Source organism: Triplophysa dalaica, chromosome 3 (genome assembly GCF_015846415.1).
Source record: "Triplophysa dalaica isolate WHDGS20190420 chromosome 3, ASM1584641v1, whole genome shotgun sequence".
In the NCBI taxonomy this organism is placed as follows: domain Eukaryota; kingdom Metazoa; phylum Chordata; class Actinopteri; order Cypriniformes; family Nemacheilidae; genus Triplophysa; species Triplophysa dalaica.
In genome coordinates, this window is record NC_079544.1 from 6,332,142 (window position 1) to 6,355,782 (window position 23,641).

The 23,641-nt window shown below is 37.2% G+C and overlaps 1 protein-coding gene across 3 annotated transcripts in view; it reads left to right on the forward strand.

The window, feature by feature from the left end:
- asap1a (ArfGAP with SH3 domain, ankyrin repeat and PH domain 1a) overlaps positions 1–23,641 on the forward strand; it is a 42,081-nt gene that overhangs the window by 13,857 nt on the left and 4,583 nt on the right. For 2 of the 3 annotated variants that reach the window (XM_056743081.1, XM_056743082.1), the window contains exons 4-27: positions 1,578–1,650; positions 5,944–6,089; positions 6,858–6,932; positions 9,728–9,777; positions 9,971–10,100; positions 10,546–10,631; positions 10,960–11,035; positions 11,700–11,786; positions 14,386–14,486; positions 14,670–14,739; positions 16,504–16,591; positions 16,767–16,815; positions 17,069–17,232; positions 17,357–17,490; positions 17,762–17,853; positions 17,988–18,174; positions 18,401–18,486; positions 18,572–18,687; positions 19,907–19,974; positions 20,160–20,267; positions 20,473–20,698; positions 21,110–21,271; positions 22,848–22,923; positions 23,509–23,573. In XM_056743081.1, coding sequence (XP_056599059.1) covers positions 1,578–1,650; positions 5,944–6,089; positions 6,858–6,932; positions 9,728–9,777; positions 9,971–10,100; positions 10,546–10,631; positions 10,960–11,035; positions 11,700–11,786; positions 14,386–14,486; positions 14,670–14,739; positions 16,504–16,591; positions 16,767–16,815; positions 17,069–17,232; positions 17,357–17,490; positions 17,762–17,853; positions 17,988–18,174; positions 18,401–18,486; positions 18,572–18,687; positions 19,907–19,974; positions 20,160–20,267; positions 20,473–20,698; positions 21,110–21,271; positions 22,848–22,923; positions 23,509–23,573 — 2,515 coding nt within the window. The remainder of the gene's footprint in view (positions 1–1,577; positions 1,651–5,943; positions 6,090–6,857; positions 6,933–9,727; positions 9,778–9,970; positions 10,101–10,545; positions 10,632–10,959; positions 11,036–11,699; positions 11,787–14,385; positions 14,487–14,669; positions 14,740–16,503; positions 16,592–16,766; positions 16,816–17,068; positions 17,233–17,356; positions 17,491–17,761; positions 17,854–17,987; positions 18,175–18,400; positions 18,487–18,571; positions 18,688–19,906; positions 19,975–20,159; positions 20,268–20,472; positions 20,699–21,109; positions 21,272–22,847; positions 22,924–23,508; positions 23,574–23,641) is intronic. The other variant, XM_056743083.1, reaches the window with a different exon arrangement.

The window sequence follows — 23,641 nt, forward strand, 5'->3', positions numbered from 1 at the left end:
CTGTAATACTGATGTGTGGTTGAGGGGTTCTTCCAGCTCTCATGCTGCGGTTGCTAGGAAACTGCATGTCAAGGGTCCAGCACTGCTATGTCAAGTTGTTACACATTTCTTCCCTTTGTTGAGTTATTTGCAATCGAAAACGGAAATTTGAGGTATATGAAAGTAGGGGTGTGCGATATGACGATATTAGATCGTGAACGATTAAAATGACTGCACGATCCACTTTTTCGGGAAAATCGTTAAATCGTCCTATATAGTGCTGTTCTATAGAATTCGTCAACATACTTGCGATAGATTGCGCCATGTTCACAAGCTCGTATACGTTACTTGTGAATTCAGTAAGATTAAGTGACGCGGTCAGTGAAGATGGAGGGAAAACGGACGACTTGGTCCCTAAAAAAAATTCTACATCAGTAATATTGAAATGGTTTGGGTTTTCCCCAACTGACACGGCCCAAACAACAGTTATTTGCAACACAACGAACCTTTTTAACTACCTCAAAATAAAAGGGACTGAAAGAGTATGCCGACAGTCAAATTATAAAGGGATCCCACGCGAGTAAATCAGGTACAACCAAGCATACGGAAACTAAAAGGCTTAAACAACGACTTTAGCGAAAGAACCATTTGAGAAAGGAACTCCGTATCCGTATGACAGAATGAACAAGCGCTGGAAAGATGTCACTGACGCGGTCGCATCTTACCTGGCCAAAGACATGATTCCCATAAAGACTGTGGAAAATGAGGGCTTTAAAAAAACTGCTCAAAGTCGTAGATCCACGTTACGAAATACCCAGCCAAAAATATTTATCCCCCACGTCCATTCCACAGCTTTACTCCGAGCGCCGCAACAAGATGAAAAACCAAATTCAAAATGTAAAGTTTTTTTCTAACAGCTGATTTATGGTCTTGCACTTGCATTAAATATTAACTTGATTAAAATATTCTTCAAAATATAAATGGTAAAGAGTATATTTTTATATGGGGACTTAGTTTGGCTGTATTGAAGCCCCTTTAATTTGCAAAATAGTCTTAAAACCAACTTGAAGAAGAACCGCGATAAAATCGTGAATCGTGATCTTTCTTGAAAAAATCGTGATTTGAATTTTTTTTCTAGATCGCCCACCCCTATATGACAGCATTCTTTCCTTTTTTATGTCCAACAGGCAAAAATGTAAGCACTAAAATATTGTCGCTAGCACATAAAAAGCCCTGAAAACCAACAAATGTAAAAATTATTTCATCTTTTTCTTTTTCTTTGTTTTGTATTATATTGTGTGTAAGAGGCTGGTCCGTTACACCAGTCTTAAAGAGAATATTTCCGTCAGTTTGTCCTTCTCTTGGCCTGTCCGAGTGTAGAAAATGGTCTCCAAGGCTCTGCGGTGTCTATGTTGTCACGGTTACAGTGTGATTGTGGATTTCCCAGTGTTTATTTCCCTAGAGGCGTGGAAAGCGACATCATTCCTCTGGAATTCAAAGATTGATGTAGTCAGTCATCATGAATCCTACATGAATCACAAATTTATTTTAGCATTTTGATATTTATCCTTTTTTTCTGTTTCTGTCTGGTTTTCCAGGCTTTGGACCAAGACCGAACAGCTTTACAGAAAGTCAAGAAATCCGTCAAAGCTATCTACAACTCCGGTCAAGGTAAGTTTTGACCCAGAGTTAATGCTATCTGTTCTGCAACAGTAGGAATCAGGAAATAAAATCCTTTTCAAAAGAGAAAGGGATTTTTTGCTAAATAAATAAGAACTACACCCGGCATGATTCTGAACCATCAATCACAGAAGCCATTGTTACTATGGAAACAAGAATTGATGTAATCTCCACAGCCGTTGGTTTCTCTCAAAATGGTTTGTGTTTGACAGCCGTTTGTCCTGGTTGTCCAGGTCATATAAGAAAAATATTGGTGTCGATTGTGCCTTTCATGGTGTCTTCTGACATTTTGCTCTTGACATTGGAATCTTTATTAGACATGTGACATTTGGCGCTGATTTTTGAATGGACACTGTTAGTCTTCTTTCCATCTCCTCTAGTTGATTCAGGAAAGCAAGCTTACATGCCTTCTGGGGCAAATGAGCATCCAAGGTCAGAAAATGCACCGCTCTTATCCTTAATAATCCCCCAGACTATGTACTTACATTGTGTCTGTGGTTTTTGGTTTCCCTTTGGCGTAAAGGCCAGCTGCTGTTGGATGAGAGCTTTATAGCATTTAAACCTGATCACAGATAGACAGTGGATTGAAGGATAGCTTCTGAGGTTTCAGAGAGGCGGCATAATATTATGTCTAATGCTCAACAAAAAATTTAGGATAGGTCTGGCCATAGCTAAGCAAAGAATTAAAACTAAGGTTTATAAAACATTTTTTTGCTAAAAATAAACATAACGCAGTTAGTAGGCATTATGTAAATCGAAAGGTAAGCTATGCTCCAAAGGTAATCCTATAATAATGATTCAAACTTGAACTGTCTGGTACGATTTTGCTGAATATGTCAATTTGACTTAATTCAATTTCACGTGAAGTACATAAAATAAACTGCTTCAAACACAGATGGCGATAGTGAGGCACAAGTTACAAATTGTAGCTTTAATGTGCACAATGCTTATTAGAAGTTTAAAATATATAGCAAATAACTGTTTCCAGCAACTCAATAAGCCATTGAACCAAATGCAAAGAATTTTGGGATATCATAAGCATTGAAGCATTGAAGTATATACAGTCACGAGCAAAAGTGATGTCTAACTTTGGACAATAGACGTCTTTTTATATATTTTTTTATTCACATTTATTAATAAATATGTATTAGAAACATTGCATAGTTGTACTTGGAATGTAAATTCAACTGAAGCTTTACCTTGAGAAGAATTCAAGAAGGCTTGACAAAAAATGACAAACAACACAAAAGCTCAGGAGATTGACAACAAAATATTTCCACAAAAGAGGATCGGTAAATAATTGCAGTGAATGTTTGTTTTATTTCCTATGCATTTTTCGTATACTCAAAACAACCAATATTCACTGATTTGCTTTTTTGCAAAGTATTTTTGTGAAAATAAATACTTTAAAAGTTTAGTGTCTTGTTCATTTTTGTATCATACACTTCACACATTGATGATTTAAAGCAACAACGGGCTGTTTTGGTGTATGGTTACACCATGTGGTTGATAAGCGCAATTGTCTGATACGTGTGTTGTAAATACTGTCGCAAAGTTTCCCTGTTGTCGGCTCTATACACGTGAATTTGCTGACAAAGATGAAGTAACCGGCGTACCCAGATGTCCACTGATCAGGTAAAGTAGCCTGTGTTACCATATGTTCTTCAGATATCATAACAAAGTTTTATGTATTGTTACTCCATAATTTACTACTATAATGACAACAACTCGCGCCCAGGCGTTGTGTTTTGTGTAATAACTACACTCAACTCGGTATGAAACAGCGCATAGGATATTATAATACATAGCGATAACATTAGCCTACTCAACGACTGAACTGTTCAACAATTACTTGCATAATTGGTCTGAACCACATTTTTACCACAAACGTTTATATGCATTTCACAAATGCGTGACGAGAAACAATGCTAGCTATCGAAATATTGCCGTAAAACTTGGCGCATGATCGGCGGGGCTTGGGATCCTAGCCGCAAACCAAAGTTATAAGTGTGTTTTAGGCAATAGAGGGCTGCTTAGGTAAAAGCGGCAGTACATTTCGTCGAGTTAAGAGTTGTCCTAGCACTAAAATAATTTTAGAAAGATTATTTTAAAATTGAAAATCGGCTCGTTGTTGCTATAATCTAACAAGAGAAGATTACGTGCAAAATATGCAAATATTGCTGCCAGTACTGGAATTCAGACTATATCCTGTAGTAGACCATTGATTAAGCTACAGATGTACACAGACAGTGCAAGAGTTATTTACTTAATGCCGACATAGAATATTGATATGAATTGATAGTATAACCACATGTGGTGATTTTAAGCGATGTCATTTGTGGGACCTCTTGCCAGCTCCAGTGCTCTCAGATGTACTGGCTGACCTCTGTGTGACCTCAGTATTCCTTACTGAGCAGTCATCCTCTGTGTCTCTTCAGCAATGCAGAGACATCTCCACCGTGAGTCAGCAAACTGCAGTAGAAACTAGAAACCTCACCTGCTCTGTATGGGAATGAAGGCTAAATGTGGCCGCTCTGAGTTCTGCTGTTGGGGGAAGAGTGTCGTGTCTTGTGCTATGTGCTGCAGGGAGGATGTAAAGCAGTTCCTGCTGTGCTTTCGAGTCTCTGCTGTGTGCCTCGCAGTAGGCCACAGTGTCATGATCTTGCTGCTTAATCACATGTGACTTTGTAGTAAGCACTTTAATCAGCTCCAGGTGATTCATACCACAGCTCCTGACACACAGCACAGGCCTTTTGTTCCCAGGTGATTTCTTTTGTGGATTTTGCTTACAATCCTTTGTTTGCCATCTTTTAATGTGTTTGACAGGGTTCTCCGCATGGTCAAATTCTCTTCATGTACAAAAATGTCGAGGTGATTTAAAGTAATAGATCTCAACCAACTGAAATGTATTTATATTTCTACTTAACTATTATATACAGCCACAAAAAAGAATAAGAGACCATTTCGAAATCAGTTTTTCTGATTTTGGAATTTACTATTTATAGATATGTGTTAGATGAAATGATCATTTTGTTTCATTCTGTGAACTTCACAAAATATTGCTCTCAAATTTCAATTATCAATGTTTTCTATTTGCAGGTATTTGCAGAAAGTTAAAAATAGAGAAACATGCAACAATTACAGAAAAGATGCTCTGTGTCTTTTCAAACCTCAATAAGATGTAAAGATTTTGGGCATAAAAGAAAGATCTTTCATTTTTTGATACAAATATAGCCGTGCTACTTATATTAAATAATAATTCATTACATTTATATAGAACTTATATGGACACTCAAAGCGCTTTTACAAGGAAGTGGGGAATCTCCTCAACCACCACCAATGTGCAGCATCCACGTGGATGATGCAACGGTAGCCATATTGCGCCAGAATGCCCACCACACACCAGATTATTGTTGGAGAGGAGACCTCATTTTTTACATATGACTAGTTTTGTGTTTCGGGGTCACAAGTCTGAATCAAGTCTGCATCTAAGTCTTTATCCAGCAATTACAAATTACTGAAAAAGAAAATTCATGTAAATGAATTGCAAATGAACAGAATGTGGGAATGCTAGTTGCCTAGCTAGCGTGATATGGTACAATCTGTTTAACCTTTCTGACAGTGGGTGACACACCGTACGACACGAGCTCAAAAGACATAAACACTGATTTTTGCTAGCGTAATATCCTGAAGAGCAGCTCTAACATGCTGTCGTTTCTCTTGAGTTCAGAAAGACACAGTAAACTGTCCCAGCTGGTTGTTTAGTGAAGGTGATGACACCCTGTGTCGAGGCACCGGATCTCAAACGCGACAAACGACCTTATAATGACTCTGCTTTGGGCCGGGGTCTTTGGGTCAGAGGTGCAGGAGAGCCGTGTTAATCCCAGAGGCCAGTGACACAGCAGTGTTCTAATCAGCTGAACATTAGTTTACAGACTGTTCATTCATCATTTTATATTAAAACATCTTTTCATGTCTCTGATGTAGCATGAGACATTAGACTTTGTGAAAAGTCCCTTCATGCCATGACTCAGTGGGATTGAAACTTAAGCTCTTTTGCGTATTGGAAAAGCCATTACTGGTTTATTTAGCATCCTGTGGATGGGAATTCACACAGGAAGCGGTCCTAATTGAGGAATGAGGAGGGAGTTCAGGAGACAGGGAATCCTCCGTGGTGAATTCTGTGCTTAAGCACAGGTGCATTACTATGATTTTGGCATGATTTAGCCATTCGTCTGTTTTTTGTTATAATTTATGTGCAATGTCTCTTCTTCTGTCCCACAGAGCATGTGCAGAATGAAGAGAACTACGTTCAGGCGTTGGACAAGTTTGGCAGCAACTTTATCAGCCGAGATAACTCTGATCTGGGAACAGCCTTCATCAAGTTCTCAGGCCTCATCAAAGAACTGGCCGCTCTCCTCAAGAACCTGGTGAGGAATAACAGACTATAACAACATTCCTCTTCACGCTCCAGATGGTTTAAAAGGTGTAGGTTTTCTTTTAAGTCTGTTTGGGAAACTAGAACCTTTTCGGTTACGGAATCCTTAACTTTATCCCTTGACCTTAATAAAGATAACCTAATGAAGATTTATAAAATGAGCTTTATTTTAATTCATGGTTAATATCAGTTTAATATCAGTTAATCTGTATAAAAGTATATGAAGTAACCTGCAGTTTGGTGTTTTAAACAGAGATGGCGACAGAGAGGCAAAAGAGATTTAAATGCAAACTCTATTTATTCACCCTCACGTGGTTCAAAACATGTGTATGACTCTTTCTTCTGTGGAACACAAAAGAAGATATTTTAAGAAGTGTCTCTGTGGTTTTTTGTCCATACAATGGAAGTCAATGGGGTCAGTGTTGTCCGGTAACCAACATTCTTCAAAATATCTTCTTTTGTGTTCTACAGAGGAGAGAAACTCATACAGGTTTGTATAGACAAAAGCGTGAGTATGTGAGTATGTATTTACAACGGTGAATGTCTATGAATAGTTTGTAAACATGTTTATTTGAATCTATACGCTGGAAATTTACCAGACACAGCAAAGTAACTTACAGTAATAATAAATGTTTGCTATAAACAAACATGAATGTTTGTGTAAGGCCTGTGGTTGGATTATAGATGTTTTTATTATAGATGTGATTATTAGTTGTGTGTCCAGCTGTGTGTGAGAGTTTCTCCTGTTTCTTCTCTTCAGCTTCAGAGCCTAAGTCACAATGTCATCTTCACCCTGGACTCTCTGCTGAAAGGAGATCTGAAAGGAGTGAAGGGGGTAAGATTTAAAACCCTACCGTCGGACAGCACTAATTGGAAAGGCCCCTCTCTGAAGAGCACACTGATTTACTGCCTCATACCCGCCTTAAATGACTCTCTTTGGGTCCAAAAACATATACCGTAAATCTCGCCGGAGTTAAATTACAGGGCCCTTCGCGTCGACGTCCTTTCTGAAATGAGTTGCTGGAGGACAGACCACTGTTAGCGCTACATAACGGTGTGGGAGTGTTTCTAAATGTTTACCGGTAAAGAGCTCAGGCGTCAGACGGGCCGCTCCTGTCAGCCTGTTGTTGATCTCAAACATATAGTGATGGTGAGAATTACTTAAAGTGTAGGGCCGTCTGTTGTGCAGGCTTGTTTTTGAAAGGGCCGTCTGATTGTTTTCACATTATCGTGACCCGGGCTAAGAGCCTTTGCAGCATCAGCTACATTTCTGAGTGGAAGTGATGAGGCTTCACTTTTTTGTTCAGCAGACTGAAAATACATACCAACCGGCCCCCACTCGATCGCTCTTATCTCTAAAACACCTTGGATCTCTCTCTGTCTTTCATTCTTTTACTCTGTTGCCCTTATTGACAGCGGCAAAAGCAGCTGAAGGGAATAAGTGACGTCCCTGGAGGACATTATCAGCTCTCTCTAAAATCTTTCCTGAGCAGGAACAGATGCTTCATAAAGCATTAACAAGCACCCACGCTAATGCTCCTGTATGTGTATCGAGGACTCGGTCAGGACTCTTAAATTGTTTGAGGAAATGAGGACAAAACAAGCGGGGTTTCGTATTTAGTTGCTTCAGCATTACAGAGAAACACAGTTTGATGTACATTTTTTAGACAAAAACTGTGTAAACATGTTTTGCCATGTAGGAACATAGTTTTGAATTATTTTTAGTGATGACTGACATATCGGCCTGTCCGATATATTGGGTCGATATTTGGATTTTTTTCCTTTCACCCACTTATGTACTAGCATTATAAAAAGGCAAGCCAGACATATGAAAAGCCAGACAATAGCAAAATGACCACAGTAGAATAGATCATGTTAGGAAGATGAGATACAAATATTGAATCGTAAGTATTGATAATGCATTTTAATTCCCATATATTTTATTCATATTTACCCACATTTAGCTCCCCAAAATTAAAGGGATACTTAACCCAAAAATGAAAATTCTGTCATCATTTACTCACCTTTACGATGTTCAAAATCTGTATACATTTCTCTGTTCTGATAACACAGAGAAAGATATTTGTAAGAATGCTTGTGACCAGACAGATTTTGATTCCCATTGACTCCCATAGTAGGAAAAACAGCAAACAGTCTGTGGCACTTTTGACTACCATTGCATTTGTTCCTAGTATGGTAGTCAATGGGTGCAAAATCTGTCTGGTTAAAAGCATTCTCTGTGTTCATCAGAAAAAAGAAATTTATACAGATTTGGAAGAATTCGAAGGTGAGTAAATGATGACAGAATATTCATTTTTGGGTCAAGTTTCCCTTTAATGTGATGTCTTTCATGGTTCCAAGTCTACTTACTGGCCATGTAATACACAATAATCGTTCATTTAGTAAATTTACTGTTTTATATATCGGCCTCTTATCGACCGATCAGCAAAAGTGCTTTTTTTGTATTGGAATCAACATCAGCCATTAAACCACTATTTATTTCAAAATTTTCGAAACAAAATGGATTGTTTGTATTTATATCCGTGTTATTCCATTGCTTTGATGAGATTACTATTATTTTAAAATGTGGAAAATATTAATACTCTAAGGTCAAAAGTTTTCAGCACTTGTGTAAAATGTTTCTTATTGTCTTTAAAAGTTTTTGTTAAATGCTTAAATGTATGAAATAAGTTTTATAAACAAAAATATAATTGTTCGAATATAAACGTTTTTCATTATAAACTAATATAATGTTTTAACATTTACATTTAGGCATTTAGCAGACGCTTTTATGCTTCATCTTATACATTTTACATAGGCATTTGCAAATCCCCTGGAATCGAACCAACAATCTTGTGTTGTTAACGCAATGCTCTTATCACTGAGCTACAGGAAAGCTAATAAAATCATTTTTAAATAAAATGATCTTTGAAATCGATGACTTTGACTAGATAATGTAAAAAGAGCAACCAATAAAAGCTCAGAATCGATGGGAACTCCTTAAATAATGTAAAAAAAAACGTTAGCGTGAAACCCCAAGAAGTGGCATGATAAAACGGCAAGAGAACATTTCTGCTAATTTAAGGCAAATGTGACTACAGTGAAGATGCTTATATATAACAAGTTTTTTTTATTGTTTAGATTTTGTGGTTGAAACATAATCCTCATATTTGCTTTTGTGTCATTGGACAGTTTTTTCACCGGTAGTGTGAGAAAAAGGCTGTTTGCTTGTTGGAGTAATGACGGATGCATCAATTTAAAGCTATGTAGTGTGGCAAAAAAACATAAAAGTGCTTAGGATAAGATATGGCGAGCTGTTGATACACTTTAGATAAAGAACCATGTGAATAACATTATTACATTCAGAGAATAGGTTGCTGAGACTAACAAAACCTGATTAAGCAACTTGCATTACCAAGAGTCTATATTAGTCCCACTACTGCACATTTGCGGTCTGTGTTTCAGTGTAATGTTCAGATAATATGGTATCTGCTGAAATTTAGATTGCTTTGTGGTGCTTTATATTGCGTAATAATGTGTTCAGTTTAACAGCTGTGAAAAATGTCTATATAACTGCGCAGTAAACCTAATTGCTTCCCGCACTATTTATGTCATTTTCCCGCAACACAGGATCTTAAAAAGCCATTTGACAAGGCCTGGAAAGACTACGAGACCAAGTTGTAAGTATCTTTATGAAGTAACTGGGTTTATATTGTCCGCTCTGTTTATTTAAATGGTTGTCTTACGTAATGCGGTGATGTACGGCAGTTTTATGCAATATATCAATATTATGGCGAGACAATGGTAATGGCAAGATAAACCAAACGTAGTTTGTTGTTTCTCTGTTATGATGTATTTCTGCGTTTACTGTAGCACAAAGATCGAAAAGGAAAAAAGGGAACACGCCAAGCAGCACGGTATGATCCGCACGGAGATCACCGGCGCAGAGATCGCAGAGGAGATGGAGAAAGAACGACGCATCTTTCAACTGCAGATGTGTGAGGTGTGTGTGTGGGTACTAGTGGGAATCAAACTTTGTTTCACTTTCTTTGTGTAGTTTTGTTCAGAGAAAAGTAAGCTTGAGAGGGATTTTGATTGTTGAGCAAGTTTGGATTGTCTTTTGTTTTACGTCATGATGGCTGTGGTCACTTGAGATGCACTCGTGATTTTTGAGATGCATTCTTATCTGTCACACAACAATGCAGTGTAGATACTAGACATTAACATTTATATCTGTCTGGTGCGGTTCTTAGGATCAGAATGATTTTATTATGGTAAAGGGATAGTTCAGCCAAAAATAAAATTGTCATCATTTATACACCCTCTTGTCATTTCAAATATGTATGACTATCTTTCTTCCAAAGAACACAAAGTATATTTCAAAGGATGTTGGTAATGTCGGTTTGCATACGTCTTATGCGTATTGTATTTCTCACTGTTTCCAACAGTACCTGATCAAAGTGAACGAGATTAAAACCAAGAAGGGAGTGGATCTCCTCCAGAATCTCATCAAGTATTATCATGCACAGTGCAAGTAAGTATCCCAGAATTCAGCTTTGTCAATAGTGTAACTGTTTTAATTCCAAAGAAAAAGCTTTTAGATTAGTACATCTTTAGATCAGCACGGTGTGAATTACGGTTTAAAAATTCCATCATATCAGTTTATTTGACATAATCCTGAAATAAAGCCTGTCAAACGATTTACCGCATTCAGAATAAATGTTTGTGTTTATTTACATGTCATGACAGACATATGTTATGTTAACACAGACTTTTATTCTGGATGATCGTTTGACAGCCCTGAAATATAACAGTTGCCTTTATACAGTACATGCTTTAACAGAGTTGATCTCTATTCGCAGTTTTTTCCAGGATGGCTTGAAAACGGCGGATAAATTGAAGCAGTACATCGAGAAGTTAGCAGCGGATCTTTATAATGTAAGTTACCCATCCATCATATCTATAGTTAAGCTCAGAACAGTTTTTAGTTTGGGGGAATACCAGCTTTATGGATGTAACACTTGAAATATGAATTCTCAGAGAATGTACTTATAACCAATATATTATCTGTTTATATTTTACTATGAGTCCAGATGTTTAACAAAGAGTTTACTAATTTTAAAGAGAGAAAAATTCATGCGTTATGGACGTGACCAAAATGGATGCATGTTTTTGGACTTAAAATGTGCAAACCAGAAGCAATAATAGCCAACAAATAAAGAAGGGATGGCTCTTCATAGACCACAAAATGTTACTTTATTTTATATTATACTATACATGCTCATTTTGGAATATAGAGCGTTATAAATTGGACAAGAAAACTATGCTTTAAAATCATCACAAATATTGACATCTGACCTATCTGTTCGGTGCAATCCTTTGGTATTAGATAACCTATGAAAAGATGGTGTGTATTAGATATTATATTTCCAAACATGAACATTATTGATGTACAAAAACTAAACCTCAATAAACTGTTCTTTCCAAAAAGTAATAAATGTCTGTGTCTCGTCCAGAGAGTTTTCAGTTTTATGAAAACCTCTAGAAATGCAGCGTTGTTTATGTGGCCGTTTATAATAACACTGTAATTCTTTGTTGTCAGATAAAACAGACCCAGGATGAGGAGAAAAAACAGCTCACTGCCCTCAGAGATCTCATCAAGTCTTCTTTACAGCTGGACCAGAAAGAGGTAGATACAGCATGACCTCTGTCTTTAATCCACAACGGCATGTTAAGATCCTTTTGACTTGATTGTCTGATCACAGAGAGTAAACACCACGTTCAGCCCTGAATAATATAAAATTCTACTTTTTTTGATTGTACCCAACATTGGTGTATTATTCAATTTATTCCAAATATTTTACCTTGGGATGGGCATTTTTCAATGATTTCATATATGAAGATTTAAACTCATAAAAAACGAATATTCGTTTATTTAAATTAAGTTAATAATGACGAAATTTGTTATGTTTAGTCACAATTGCAAAGAATTATCATTAAATATTCATAATGCATTAATATTATATCCTGTATATAGGTTTTTAATGTTGAAAAAAGAAAAATACATAAATGCTGCATTTAAACTTGCACGCAACAGTATAATACAAAAAGAAAACAGACTTAACAAACAAAACGCAACGTCTTGTTTATTTTGTTTTAAATGATTTTGATAAGAAAAACAACCTCATGATGTCTAAAAAATACCCTGCGACAAAGACGGAGCAATAGTGCTTGTTCCCCTGTTTATTACGTGACCGTCATCTGAGGAAGATATTTCCTGCTGATCAGCACCGCATACAAAAATATTGTTTTCATCACGGCCGTTTAAGGTCTGTGTCTGTTTTGTCTAGCTTTGAATTACATTTGCATCAATAAATATGCTCGGCCTATTCATTTCAACTAAGGTAAGGAATCACAGCGTGTTTTAAAACAAACAAAAAAAGCATCCATGCATATTTATTTACAGGCTGTAACCTGAAGGCCTTTTGAACTTCTAGAAGGACAATTCTGGCTTTCAGGGATGGAAAACGGTCAAATCCATTAACATATATTGCATCGAAATGTACATTTTCATGTTTCAAGTTGTTGAAATAAGCATAACTTAATATATTTTTAACGAAGGAATGTGAATTTACTAAGAACAACCGCTCCGCACAAGTTATGGTAATAAATTCATTATTGTTTATCATTTAGTATTACGTTATACCTAATTTAATGTTAACCAATTATGTGGCTCACCAGTTTTGAAACATTTTAATATGGTGATCTGAGCCGAACATAAAACGCGATCCGGGCATCCGGTGTGTAATCTGAAAATATTTCAACTAGCTTGCGATCTGAGTGAACAAAGATTAAGGAACACATACAAATGATTTTTTATATTTTCTGTATATTAAAAAAACATTACAGATGAGGTGAAGAAGCGTTACATAAGACGTAAGTTCTTCTGTTGTGGTATCTTAACCTTGTGGCGACGCAGTTTTATTCTTATGAAAAATGTGATTATTCGAATATCATTTTTAATGAACGAATATTTTAATATTGGTGCACACCCCCACTTTTACCCATAGTGAGAATGACCGTGTGGTAACAGTTCTAGGTGTATAAAAGCCCAAACGAGTTCACATTTCCAATGTGGGTCATGACATCAAGAGCCCCTGAGAGACACGTGAAGTGGGTTTTCAGTGGTTTTATGCGAGCGTCGTGTTCTCATGAAAGAGAGAGAATGTTGACATTAGGGTCAGGCAATGACAACACACGCTCTTTTGTAGAGCCCAGCGTTTGATCTTTTATGTGTTTTGTTTGGAATCAATGTCCATTTGAACTGGACGTTTCTGCTCTAGAATGAATTACAATGCTCTGTGTTTGTACATTGCGTTCGCTAGCATTTTCATTCTGTGCATTGCAATAATAATCAGACGTCTGCATTTCTAACTCCTTCTCCTCTTTCTCTTTCACTGCCTTCCAAATGAAGTCTAGGAGAGTAAGTCCTTCAAATAGATGTGTGATGTTGCCAGGAAGCTTGTTTGACCATGCTTTGTTATACTGGGTGGATCAGAACATACGAGAACACTTGTGAAAATGCATCTTTCTTTGTTATTACAAATAATCAGTCATCTTAAAGGGAAAGTTAACCCAAAAATGAAAATTCTGTCATCATTAATGCATCCTCATGTTGTTCCAAACCTGTAGAAATGTCTTTGTTCTGATGAACACAAAGGAAGATATTTGGAAGAATGTCAGTAACCAGACAGATCTCATCCCCCGTTGACTCCCATAGTATTTATTTTCCCTACTATGGCAGTAGATCCGTTTGGTGACCGACATTCTTCCAAAAATCTTCCTCTGTGTTTGTAACAACCTGAGGATTAGGAAATGATGACAGAAAATTCATTTTTGAGTGAACTGTTCCTTTAAGAGTGTTCACTTTGGCTTTAGTGACAACACAGATTTAAGTTGGTACACGCTTGTGCAGAACCGATGATCTGTGTTATTGCAGAAAGCTTTGAGAACGTTCCAAGTGTGCAGATAACAACGTATTACAATTGGAAGCGTGTGTCTCCAATTTGATGACATTTCCTGAAATATCTTCAAAATACTTTAGTTTAGTGGTCTCAGATGTTGGACACCCTTGTAGATGTTTTATTCATTGAAATTTCATTTATTCAGATTTTTTTATATGTGATAGGTTACAACAGCGTATAACAGTGTTTATATGTGTTCAGTACAGTGTGTGAAACGTGGCAGTGAATGAGATTATGTGTGTGGGTGTGTGTGATGATGTGCAGGATTCTCAGAGCAAGCAGAGTGGCTACAATATGCACCAGCTGCAGGGCAATAAAGAGTTTGGCAGTGAGAAGAAAGGCTATCTCTTCAAGAAGAGTGATGGGTGGGTTTGCACACTAATCCATGTGGAATGCAGTCAAATGTTTTTTTTACACATTCTGTATAATGCCCTTTTAACAGCGCCTAATGGGACTGGCAGCACTTTAACATTAAATAAATCACTGAAACTACAAGTTTCCTCCTCCAATTATCTTTGAGATGATACGAAAGATGTTCTCTCCTTTAGGATCCGTAAGGTGTGGCAGAGGAGGAAGTGTTCGGTGAAGAATGGCATCCTTACTATCTCTCATGCCACAGTGAGTATTACACTATAACCCAGAATTCTTTATGTAGGCACAACCAAGTTTTCTGTGGTGCTCAACTGAATAACAAGATGGGTTTTGTACCATCATGTTTCTGTATTGGTATAGCATTGCATTAACAATGCAAAGTTCATGGGTTGCATTTCTGGGGAACACACATGATGATAACGTGTATAGTTTGAATGCATTGCAGTCGCTTCGGATAAAAATGTGCCAATTTAATTTTGTGTGATATTTTTTGGCTTACTATACAATATCCTACTTATTACATGGCTGTGCGCCAAATAAATAAATAAGTGGACATTAAATATTGAGTTAACAAATATATAGTTTAGCTGTCGGGATACGAATCAAATTGAGAACACTAGGGCTGTCAAACGATTAATCGCAATGGATCGCATCCATAATAAAGGTTTGTGTTTACATAATATATGTCTATAAACACATTAATGTATACATATTTAGGAAATATTTACATGTTTTTCTTTACTGCTTAATATTTAACCAATTATTTAAAAGACTTATATTTTTCTTAAATTGATGCATGTATGTGTATGTTTTAATAGGCACAGTACACAGACATATATTATTTAAACGCAAACGTTTTATTTTGGATGCGATTACTCACGATTAATGGTTTGACACCCTTAAAGAACACAGCAACCAATCAGAAGCAAGTATTCAGAAGAGTCGCGTAATGAGTTCTTGGTTAGTTGGGGTTGAGTCTCAAAAACACTTCACAATTACTCATATATTCATAGAAAGTTCTGTTTGATTGTTTAATAAAAGATGCGATTTCAAACTGTTTATATAAACACAGCGAAGCACCACAGCTGCCCAAATTTGTATTAACCTTAAAATTTGTCTCACTTCAGCACTCAAAAATCTGGTGGGGTTAGCGCTGCCCTGTTACCATAGAAACACGCACATGGTGCGATGTGACTCATACACTAATGATATTAGCGAACGAGACCCAGCGTGGTCCGGCCCCAGGTGGTCTATGAGTTTTCTGGTATTATGTGCTGCTCTGTGAGGAGCCATTGCCTTTTCACATTCAATATTCCTGATAGTGTTTTAATATGATGCGCCAAGAGCTCTGTCTATATAAATGAGATCCATTCTAAAACAGACAGTTTTTATTTCATAAACAGAACATGGTTGTTACAATATCCTTGTACATATAATATGCTAAACATTATTACTGTGGGCTAAACATGTCTAATATGCACTACAGTATCTTGTAAACGGTTAATAGGACGAGTAAACCTCTTTTATTTTATTCACTAAAGTGGTCTAATATTAATGATAGACTCCGTTGTAGGGATGTACAATTTGTGATGATTCAAGTCGGTTGAGATGTTAAATGAATCGCAATACATGTTTTGTACAGCAGGGGCCGCTGTGTTAACTGCAAACTAGGTGTAAGTGGATATGCCGATATTTCTTAAAACAATGTGGAAAAAACAAGTTAGAAAAACCACGAAGTCTTGGTTTGATTTTATTTAAGATAATTGTATTATAAATTTTGGGATTTGTTTTTAAATTGCAATTTAGTTTTTCTATGACACAAAATATGTTTTTATTTTTACAAGGAAATGTGCAGCATTTGAGAAATAATAAAAGTGTAGTTGTTAATTTCTAATTTTGTAAAACCGTGAAAAATCGCATCGCGAGCGGAGTTAATCGTTATATCCCTAGTCAGATGAGACGTGTCCGTTGAACTGAGGGTCACAGTAATTGTCCATTTTCCTTGTCCAGTCCAACAGGCAGCCGGTGAGACTGAATCTGCTGACCTGCCAGGTTAAACCCAGCGGAGAGGATAAGAAGTGCTTTGACCTGATCTCCCGTGAGTGGCCGTGAGGCAACAATTTCTCCCTGACACACTTCAGAGTACTTTCATCCGTGCCAAGTGCTAGCTAGACTAACTCCATTACACAGGCAGAGAGCACTAAAAGCAGTGCACAGCGACTGATAACATAATGCACTTCTTCCATAATAACACCATCTCTTTATTTCCTCAGATAATAGAACTTATCATTTCCAGGCAGAAGATGAACAGGAGTTTGTGATGTAAGTGCTAATCTTGATGCTTTTCAATATAAATGCATATTAGCGTCACACGACGAGCAGGAGTCGTAAAATAAAATGCATGACATGAGAAGTTAAAGGACAAATAAAAATCATCACAATATTCAGCTTGATTTATTGCTTGTGTATAAACAACCTTTGTCTTTGAGTGTCAGCAATGTTTTTCACATGTGTTATCCATCTGTGTTAGCGTGCAAGACATTAATCCACATATGCTTGCACGTGTGATGTGCAGATGGATCTCAGTGCTTACTAACAGTAAGGAGGAGGCTCTGAACATGGCCTTCCGTGGAGAACAGAGCGCTGGGGATGACAGTCTGGAAGACTTGACCAAAGCCATCATCGAAGACGTGCTACGCATGCCTGGAAATGAAGTCTGCTGTGACTGTGGAGCACCAGGTGAGCTCAAGATATGTCTTTTGTCTGTGCAGAAAAGTCTCCAAATGTAGATTCATGTTCCACCTTGTGGCTTAAAAGCGAATTGCAGGTCTCTGAACCCAATTTTTTCCCAATTTTGCTAAAGAGCCCAAATGGTTATCCACTAACCTCGGCATCTTGACATGCATCGAGTGTTCGGGGATCCACAGGGAAATGGGAGTCCATATTTCACGGATCCAGTCCATGGAGCTCGACAAACTCGGCACCTCTGAACTCTTGGTAACTCTAATATAGTATATTTAGTTTGTCAAGCGTGTTGTCTGTTATATTTTAGCTTTTATATTTTTAAGTCATGATAATAATGAAGATAATGATTTAAAAAGGATTTTAAACAAGAACATTTATGCGAAAACATTATGAAGAAATACTTATGAGAAATAAAATAGGAGCATTTTCAGACCTGGATTTTTGTACGTGGTGTCACTTCACAGCAATTAATACACAGATAATAATTCATAGTTTTCTATGGGTGTGTTAAATCTCTTCACAGCTTGCGAAAAATGTGGGGAACAGCAGTTTTAATGAAGTATTGGAAGGCAACCTACCAAGTCCATCCCCCAAACCAACACCATCAAGTGACATGTAAGTGTGTGTGTGGCTTTGTGACTTTTGTCATTATAATGTCCCATATTTCCTATACAGAAATACTGTTTTATAGAAAAAAACTTGGTAGGCCTATGTGTTGGAGGGAAGTTTTAAAACAAACTTTTTAACAGGACCGAAAGGAAGGAATACATACACGCCAAGTACGTGGAGCACAGATTTGCTCGGCGGACCGCAACCACAGCCACAGCCAGACAGGGTGATCTGTACGAGGCCGTGAGGACCCGAGACCTGATGGCCCTTATTCAGCTCTATGCAGATGGAGTGGAGCTTATGGACCCATTTCTAGAAGCAGGACAGGTATTAAACTCTGAGTACTCTATATATTTTCTTTGTCAGTCAATGAATTGCTGTTTATTTGGTAAAAATGGGATTTCGTCATAATAAAATAATATGAAATGTATTTTATAAATGATATAAAAAAATTAAATGTATATGAAGGTTTTACAGCGTATTGAAGTCAATGGTATTAATTTTAAGCAATGTTATTTTAAGCAATCCCTGTTTTGACTACTACCGCCAACAGGACCCGGGAGAGACCGCGCTGCATTTTGCCGTACGGACCTCAGACCAGACCTCACTGCATCTGGTGGACTTCCTTGTCCAAAACAGGTACCAGACAGAATACTGCGAAACGTGCAATAGATTGACCTTGTAAAAGATGGAGATGATAATGTGTCTCTGTATGTGTGTACAGTGGAGCTCCAGACAGACAGACAGAGAGTGGAAATGCTGCTCTGCATTACTGCTGCACATATGAGAAGCCAGAGTGTCTCAAACTGCTCCTCAGGGGAAAGCCATCTATTGATCTAGGTAAGTACAAACATCTTTAGCCTGACCTGGACAATGTACATGAGGCCTGTCAAAACATGTCAACACATGCAATGCATTTAATACGTTGAACCAAATAGACTAAGATAATCTAAATGTACTTAAGTGCTATTTTGAGACACCATAACAAACAACAGAAAACATACATAACACTTTATGTATGAAAATAGAGCACTTTAAGTTCAAATATGTGATTTATTAAGGTTTATTTTATTTGTTACCTGCGATCATTTATACAAACTTAATCTAATCGGTAAGACTTTACAGTAAGGTTGTATTTGTTAACAATTCGTTATGCATTAGTTAACATGAACTAACCGTGAACAACACTTCTACAGCCTATTAATTATCCTAGTTCATGTTTACTTCAGCATTTGCTAATACATTTTTAAATCAAACTTGCATCTGTTGACACTTGTTAATGTACCATGAACTAACATGAATAACTGTGTTCACCTTAACTAACATTACAAAGATTAATAAATGCTGAAAATCAAACATTTTCAATGTTAGCTAATGTTAACTAATGGCTTTCCTGTAGCTCAGTGGTAAGAGCATTGCGTTGTGGGTTCGATCCCAGGGGATTGCAGATACCTATGTATAAATGTATTGGATAATTCAATGTAAGTCGCTTTGGATAAAAGCGTCTGCCAAATGCATACAAATGTAAATGTAAAATGAAAATAAAACCTTATTCCAACCAATCTCCATAAAGCATCTTTACCAAAGCTTACATATTGTTGAAAAGTTTGAATAGTGAATCTCTGGCATTTGATGCTATTGCTGGCATAGTTTCTGAATATATATCGAAATAAGGCTGCAAAGAGTATTAAAGTACTGTAAATATTCACACAGTGTGAGCCATAAAATAACTTCCAGAGGTTATCGGATCTTCTGCAACAGTCGACACCAGTACACTATAAATGCAGGCCTGTAAAAACATTTGGGCCTATTAAAATCTGAAGGTGAATTTCCTGCATGCGTCTCTGAATGCTTGGAGGCTTGTTTTTCCGACATGGTTCATTCCTCAAATTCTTTCCTTTGGCACTGTATTATCTCACAGGTGTGAAGATTTGCAGTTTGCTCAATTTAAATGTATCCGCACATTCATGTAATTCATGCATATTGTAATGTACATAAGTGATGACGATCTGAATTATTCAAATCCTTTAGTAAAGACGGTTGTCTTGTCTGTTTTCAGTCAATCAAAATGGAGAGACCGCGTTTGACATCGCCAGACGATTAAAGAATACACAGTGTGAAGAGCTAGTGAGTGTGAAGTTTTGTATTTCAGATTTTTTAATAGTAAGATGAAATAATTTCAAGGTCTTTATTGATGATATTGTTTGTCATTTCCCAAAAGAAATGATTTTGTTAAAAACAAGACGATTTGTGATATGGATGTGAGAAGAGGAGACATGCATTATGTTAATGGATTGTGATTGAACGTGCAGCTGGTGGAGGCAGCAGCTGGCAGGTTTAATCCTCACGTCCATGTAGAATGCGAGTGGAACCTGCGGCTGGAGGAAATCGACGAGAGTGACGATGACCTGGATGACAAGGTGAGTGTGACCTGCATAGGTGGCATCAACAAACATTTCATTTGTTACTAACTGGTCTTGAGGTCATGCTTATTAAAGGTATAAACTCATGAACATGTTCCACATCGACAACCAGAACATTACCAATAGTTTTAGTCCTTAGTTTTCATGTATCCAGTCTTCCGAAATGTGTTTTTATTGTAAACAACTTGTGTTTTTCTCTCAGCCCAGTCCAGTAAAGAAGGAGCGTTCTCCTCGTCCTCAGAGCTTCTGTCATTCCTCGAGCGTGTCTCCTCAGGAGAAACTGTCTCTACCAGGGTATTTGGGACACAGGGACAAACAGAGACTCTCCTACGGAGCATTTGCCAACCCCGTCTACAGCACATCCACCGAAACACCTGCTTCTCCCATATCAGAGGGTCCTACAATAGCCAGCAAGCCCACGACGAAAGGTACGACACCATGAGATCATAGTGCATGGACCGCTGTTACATTACAGAGACAGTTTGCATGTATCTAACGTATTAACATTAACTCTAATTGTGGGGGTGGTTATTTATACAGAGGACATCAGCTAGATGTTGAAAATATACGTGGAAAGATATCCTCTCGCACCAAGACCACTGTTTGCTTGAACTCATCCGGAATGTGTAACATTCAACCCATCTTGATATTCATCTCCAGCACCTGCCTGCATTCAGGGACCATATCGAGTGTTCTTGTATTATTTTCTTGTTTTTGGGGGGGTATTTTATGTACTGTACACTACACATATAGTGATGATAGTGTAGTTTTCCCCGTCGTGCCTGACCCTTGCTTCCTGCCTCTCGACCAATCACAACGTCAGCTCGTCTCTCTTTCAGCTCCGCCCTCTGGACCGCCCACCTCCCTGCCGCTGGCCTCTCAATCAAGTGTAGGAGGCAGCTCAACTCTGTCTAAGAAGAGAGCTCCTCCTCCACCTCCCGGTCACAAGCGTGCCCTCTCTGACCCCCCCAGCCCCGTGATGCAGGGCTCCCAAAGCAAAGGTGTGTCGAGGTGGCAACGCCTCCGTTTTTGTGGTTTCAGAAATTATATTTTTGTTAATTGAGGGATGCTGACACCTCAGCTTGACGGAAATAGGAAATTGTGCAATTTTGTCGTTTTGATTTTGGAGTGAAATGGGTAGGCATGAATTTTGACACGGACCATCTCAATCTCAAACGCTAAAAGACACTATAACTTCAAGTTCTGAAGGATAGTTTAACTTCAGAAGTTTATTCCCCCCCAATGAGAGTTAAAGTGATTCATCTTGAGCTTTTTTTTATTAGCTTATGGCTGCTTTCTTTTTGTTTTGTCATTCTTAGCTTTGGCATTAATGAATTACAATAGTTAATTTGTTCATGTTGTGTTTTTGCCAGTGACCCATATTGATTTTAGTACTAAACCGTTATATTATTCTACACTTATAAATAGGTACTTTTACATTAAATTGTGCCATTATGTTGTTTAAACTGAAGCGTAAGGTTTGTGCAGTCTGCAGTGCTTGCCTTACCACGCAAAATATAATAATCGATTTATAGTCTGAATGTTTTCCTGCTTCAGAAAAAACAGGGTCACCCACAATACACATCACATTTAACATATCTTGGTAACATCAATAAAGGTCACTGGGATGTTTGAACAAAAGCTGCTGTGCTGACATATTCCAAGATACAGTTGTGCTCTAAAGTTTACATACCCCTTGCAAAATCTGGATAAAGCTGAAACTTTTGGAAAAACATTAAAGAACATTAAAAAATTGAGGTTTATTTTTAATTTAGTCCTGCCCTGAGCAAGTTTTTTCACTAAAGAAATGTTAACATAAAGTACACACTAAAGAATAATAAAAGAGTTTCTAAAAATATCGCTGGGCAATAAATGAGAGTTTTTATGTTTAGTGATAGTTGTTTAAGGGTTTCTTGTTTGTCATGAGTCATAAGACTGTTCAATGATCTTCAACACAATCACCCAGGTCCTCCACAATCTTGCTTTTTCAGCATTTCTGGATGTTTGACTCATTTCCAGCAGTCACTGTATGATGTTGTGATTCCTCTTTTTACATTGAGGACCATCAAGAGACTCAACTATTACAATGAATAGAAACATTCAGTGCTGCCCACAAAGTCAACACCATTCATTTAAAGTCAGGTGGGTGTAAAACCTCTGAAAATGGTTTTGGGGTAAACAAAAATTATATTTATATTCCTCAAAACTATTCATGTATTTTTAAATCTTCAGAAGGTCATTAGTAAATGAAAAAATAAGATGTATAAATTAAACAACAACAATATCAAAAAGCAAAGATTGTGGAGGACCTGGGTGATTGTTTTGAAGATCAGTAACCAGGGGCATGTAAACTTTTGCCCTGGGATATTTTTAGAAATTCTGTTATTGTTCTTTAGTGTGAACGTTGTGAAAAAAAATTGGTGAAAAAAAATAAAGCTTAAGTATCAAAAATCCTCTTCTTTTTCGAAATATTTCAGCTTTTTCAAGATTCTGCAAGGGGTGTGTAAACTTTTAAGCACAACTGTATGGAAGATCTGTATTATCACTTTTAACATGCTTTTATTTTGAACCTCACAGGAAGTGAAACCACACACTCTGCTGCAAACCGGACGTCTCCTGCTAATAAGTTTGAGGGAATCCAGCAGCAGCAGAGGTGCACAGCCACACCGACTTTCAGTCATATAGATAAAAACTGCTGACTGTTTGTTTTCTGATTGTGCTACTTCACTTTTTTAAAGGGATAGTTCCAACCGAAAATGAAAATTCATTCAATTCAAATGAAATATACATGTTGTTGTTCCACTGAACGCAAAAGAAGATATTTGGAAGAATGTTTGTAACCGAACAGTTCTGGGACACCATTGACTTTCCTTGTAGGAAACAAAACTACTATGGTGGTCAATGGTGACCCAGACCCGTTTGGTTTCCTACATTATTCTAAATGTCTCCTTTTGCGTTACATAGAAGAAATTTTGAAACTGAGGAGAATTTAAAACAACCTGAGGGTAAGTAAATGAAGACAGGACATTTTTGGGTGAACTTTACCTTTAAGTCTACACTTTTAATAAATTAACAACCATTTTAAGTTCCCCAAAGAACCATTTTATGTCACATTTCTAACATTAAATTCATCTTCTGTGTGACTTACAGACAATAACCAGTTAGAACATATTTCTGTATTGTGTTTTTATTAGTAATTGATACATGGACATTAATCGGTTTAACATTTTGATTTTAGCACTACATCTGCAAACACAAAAGCAGGATTTGGCCCACGAGTTCTGCCCAAACTACCTCAAAAAGGTATCTAAGTATTATTTTAATACATTTTTTTTTTAAATCTATGTAATATATTCTGTGTTATGTTAACC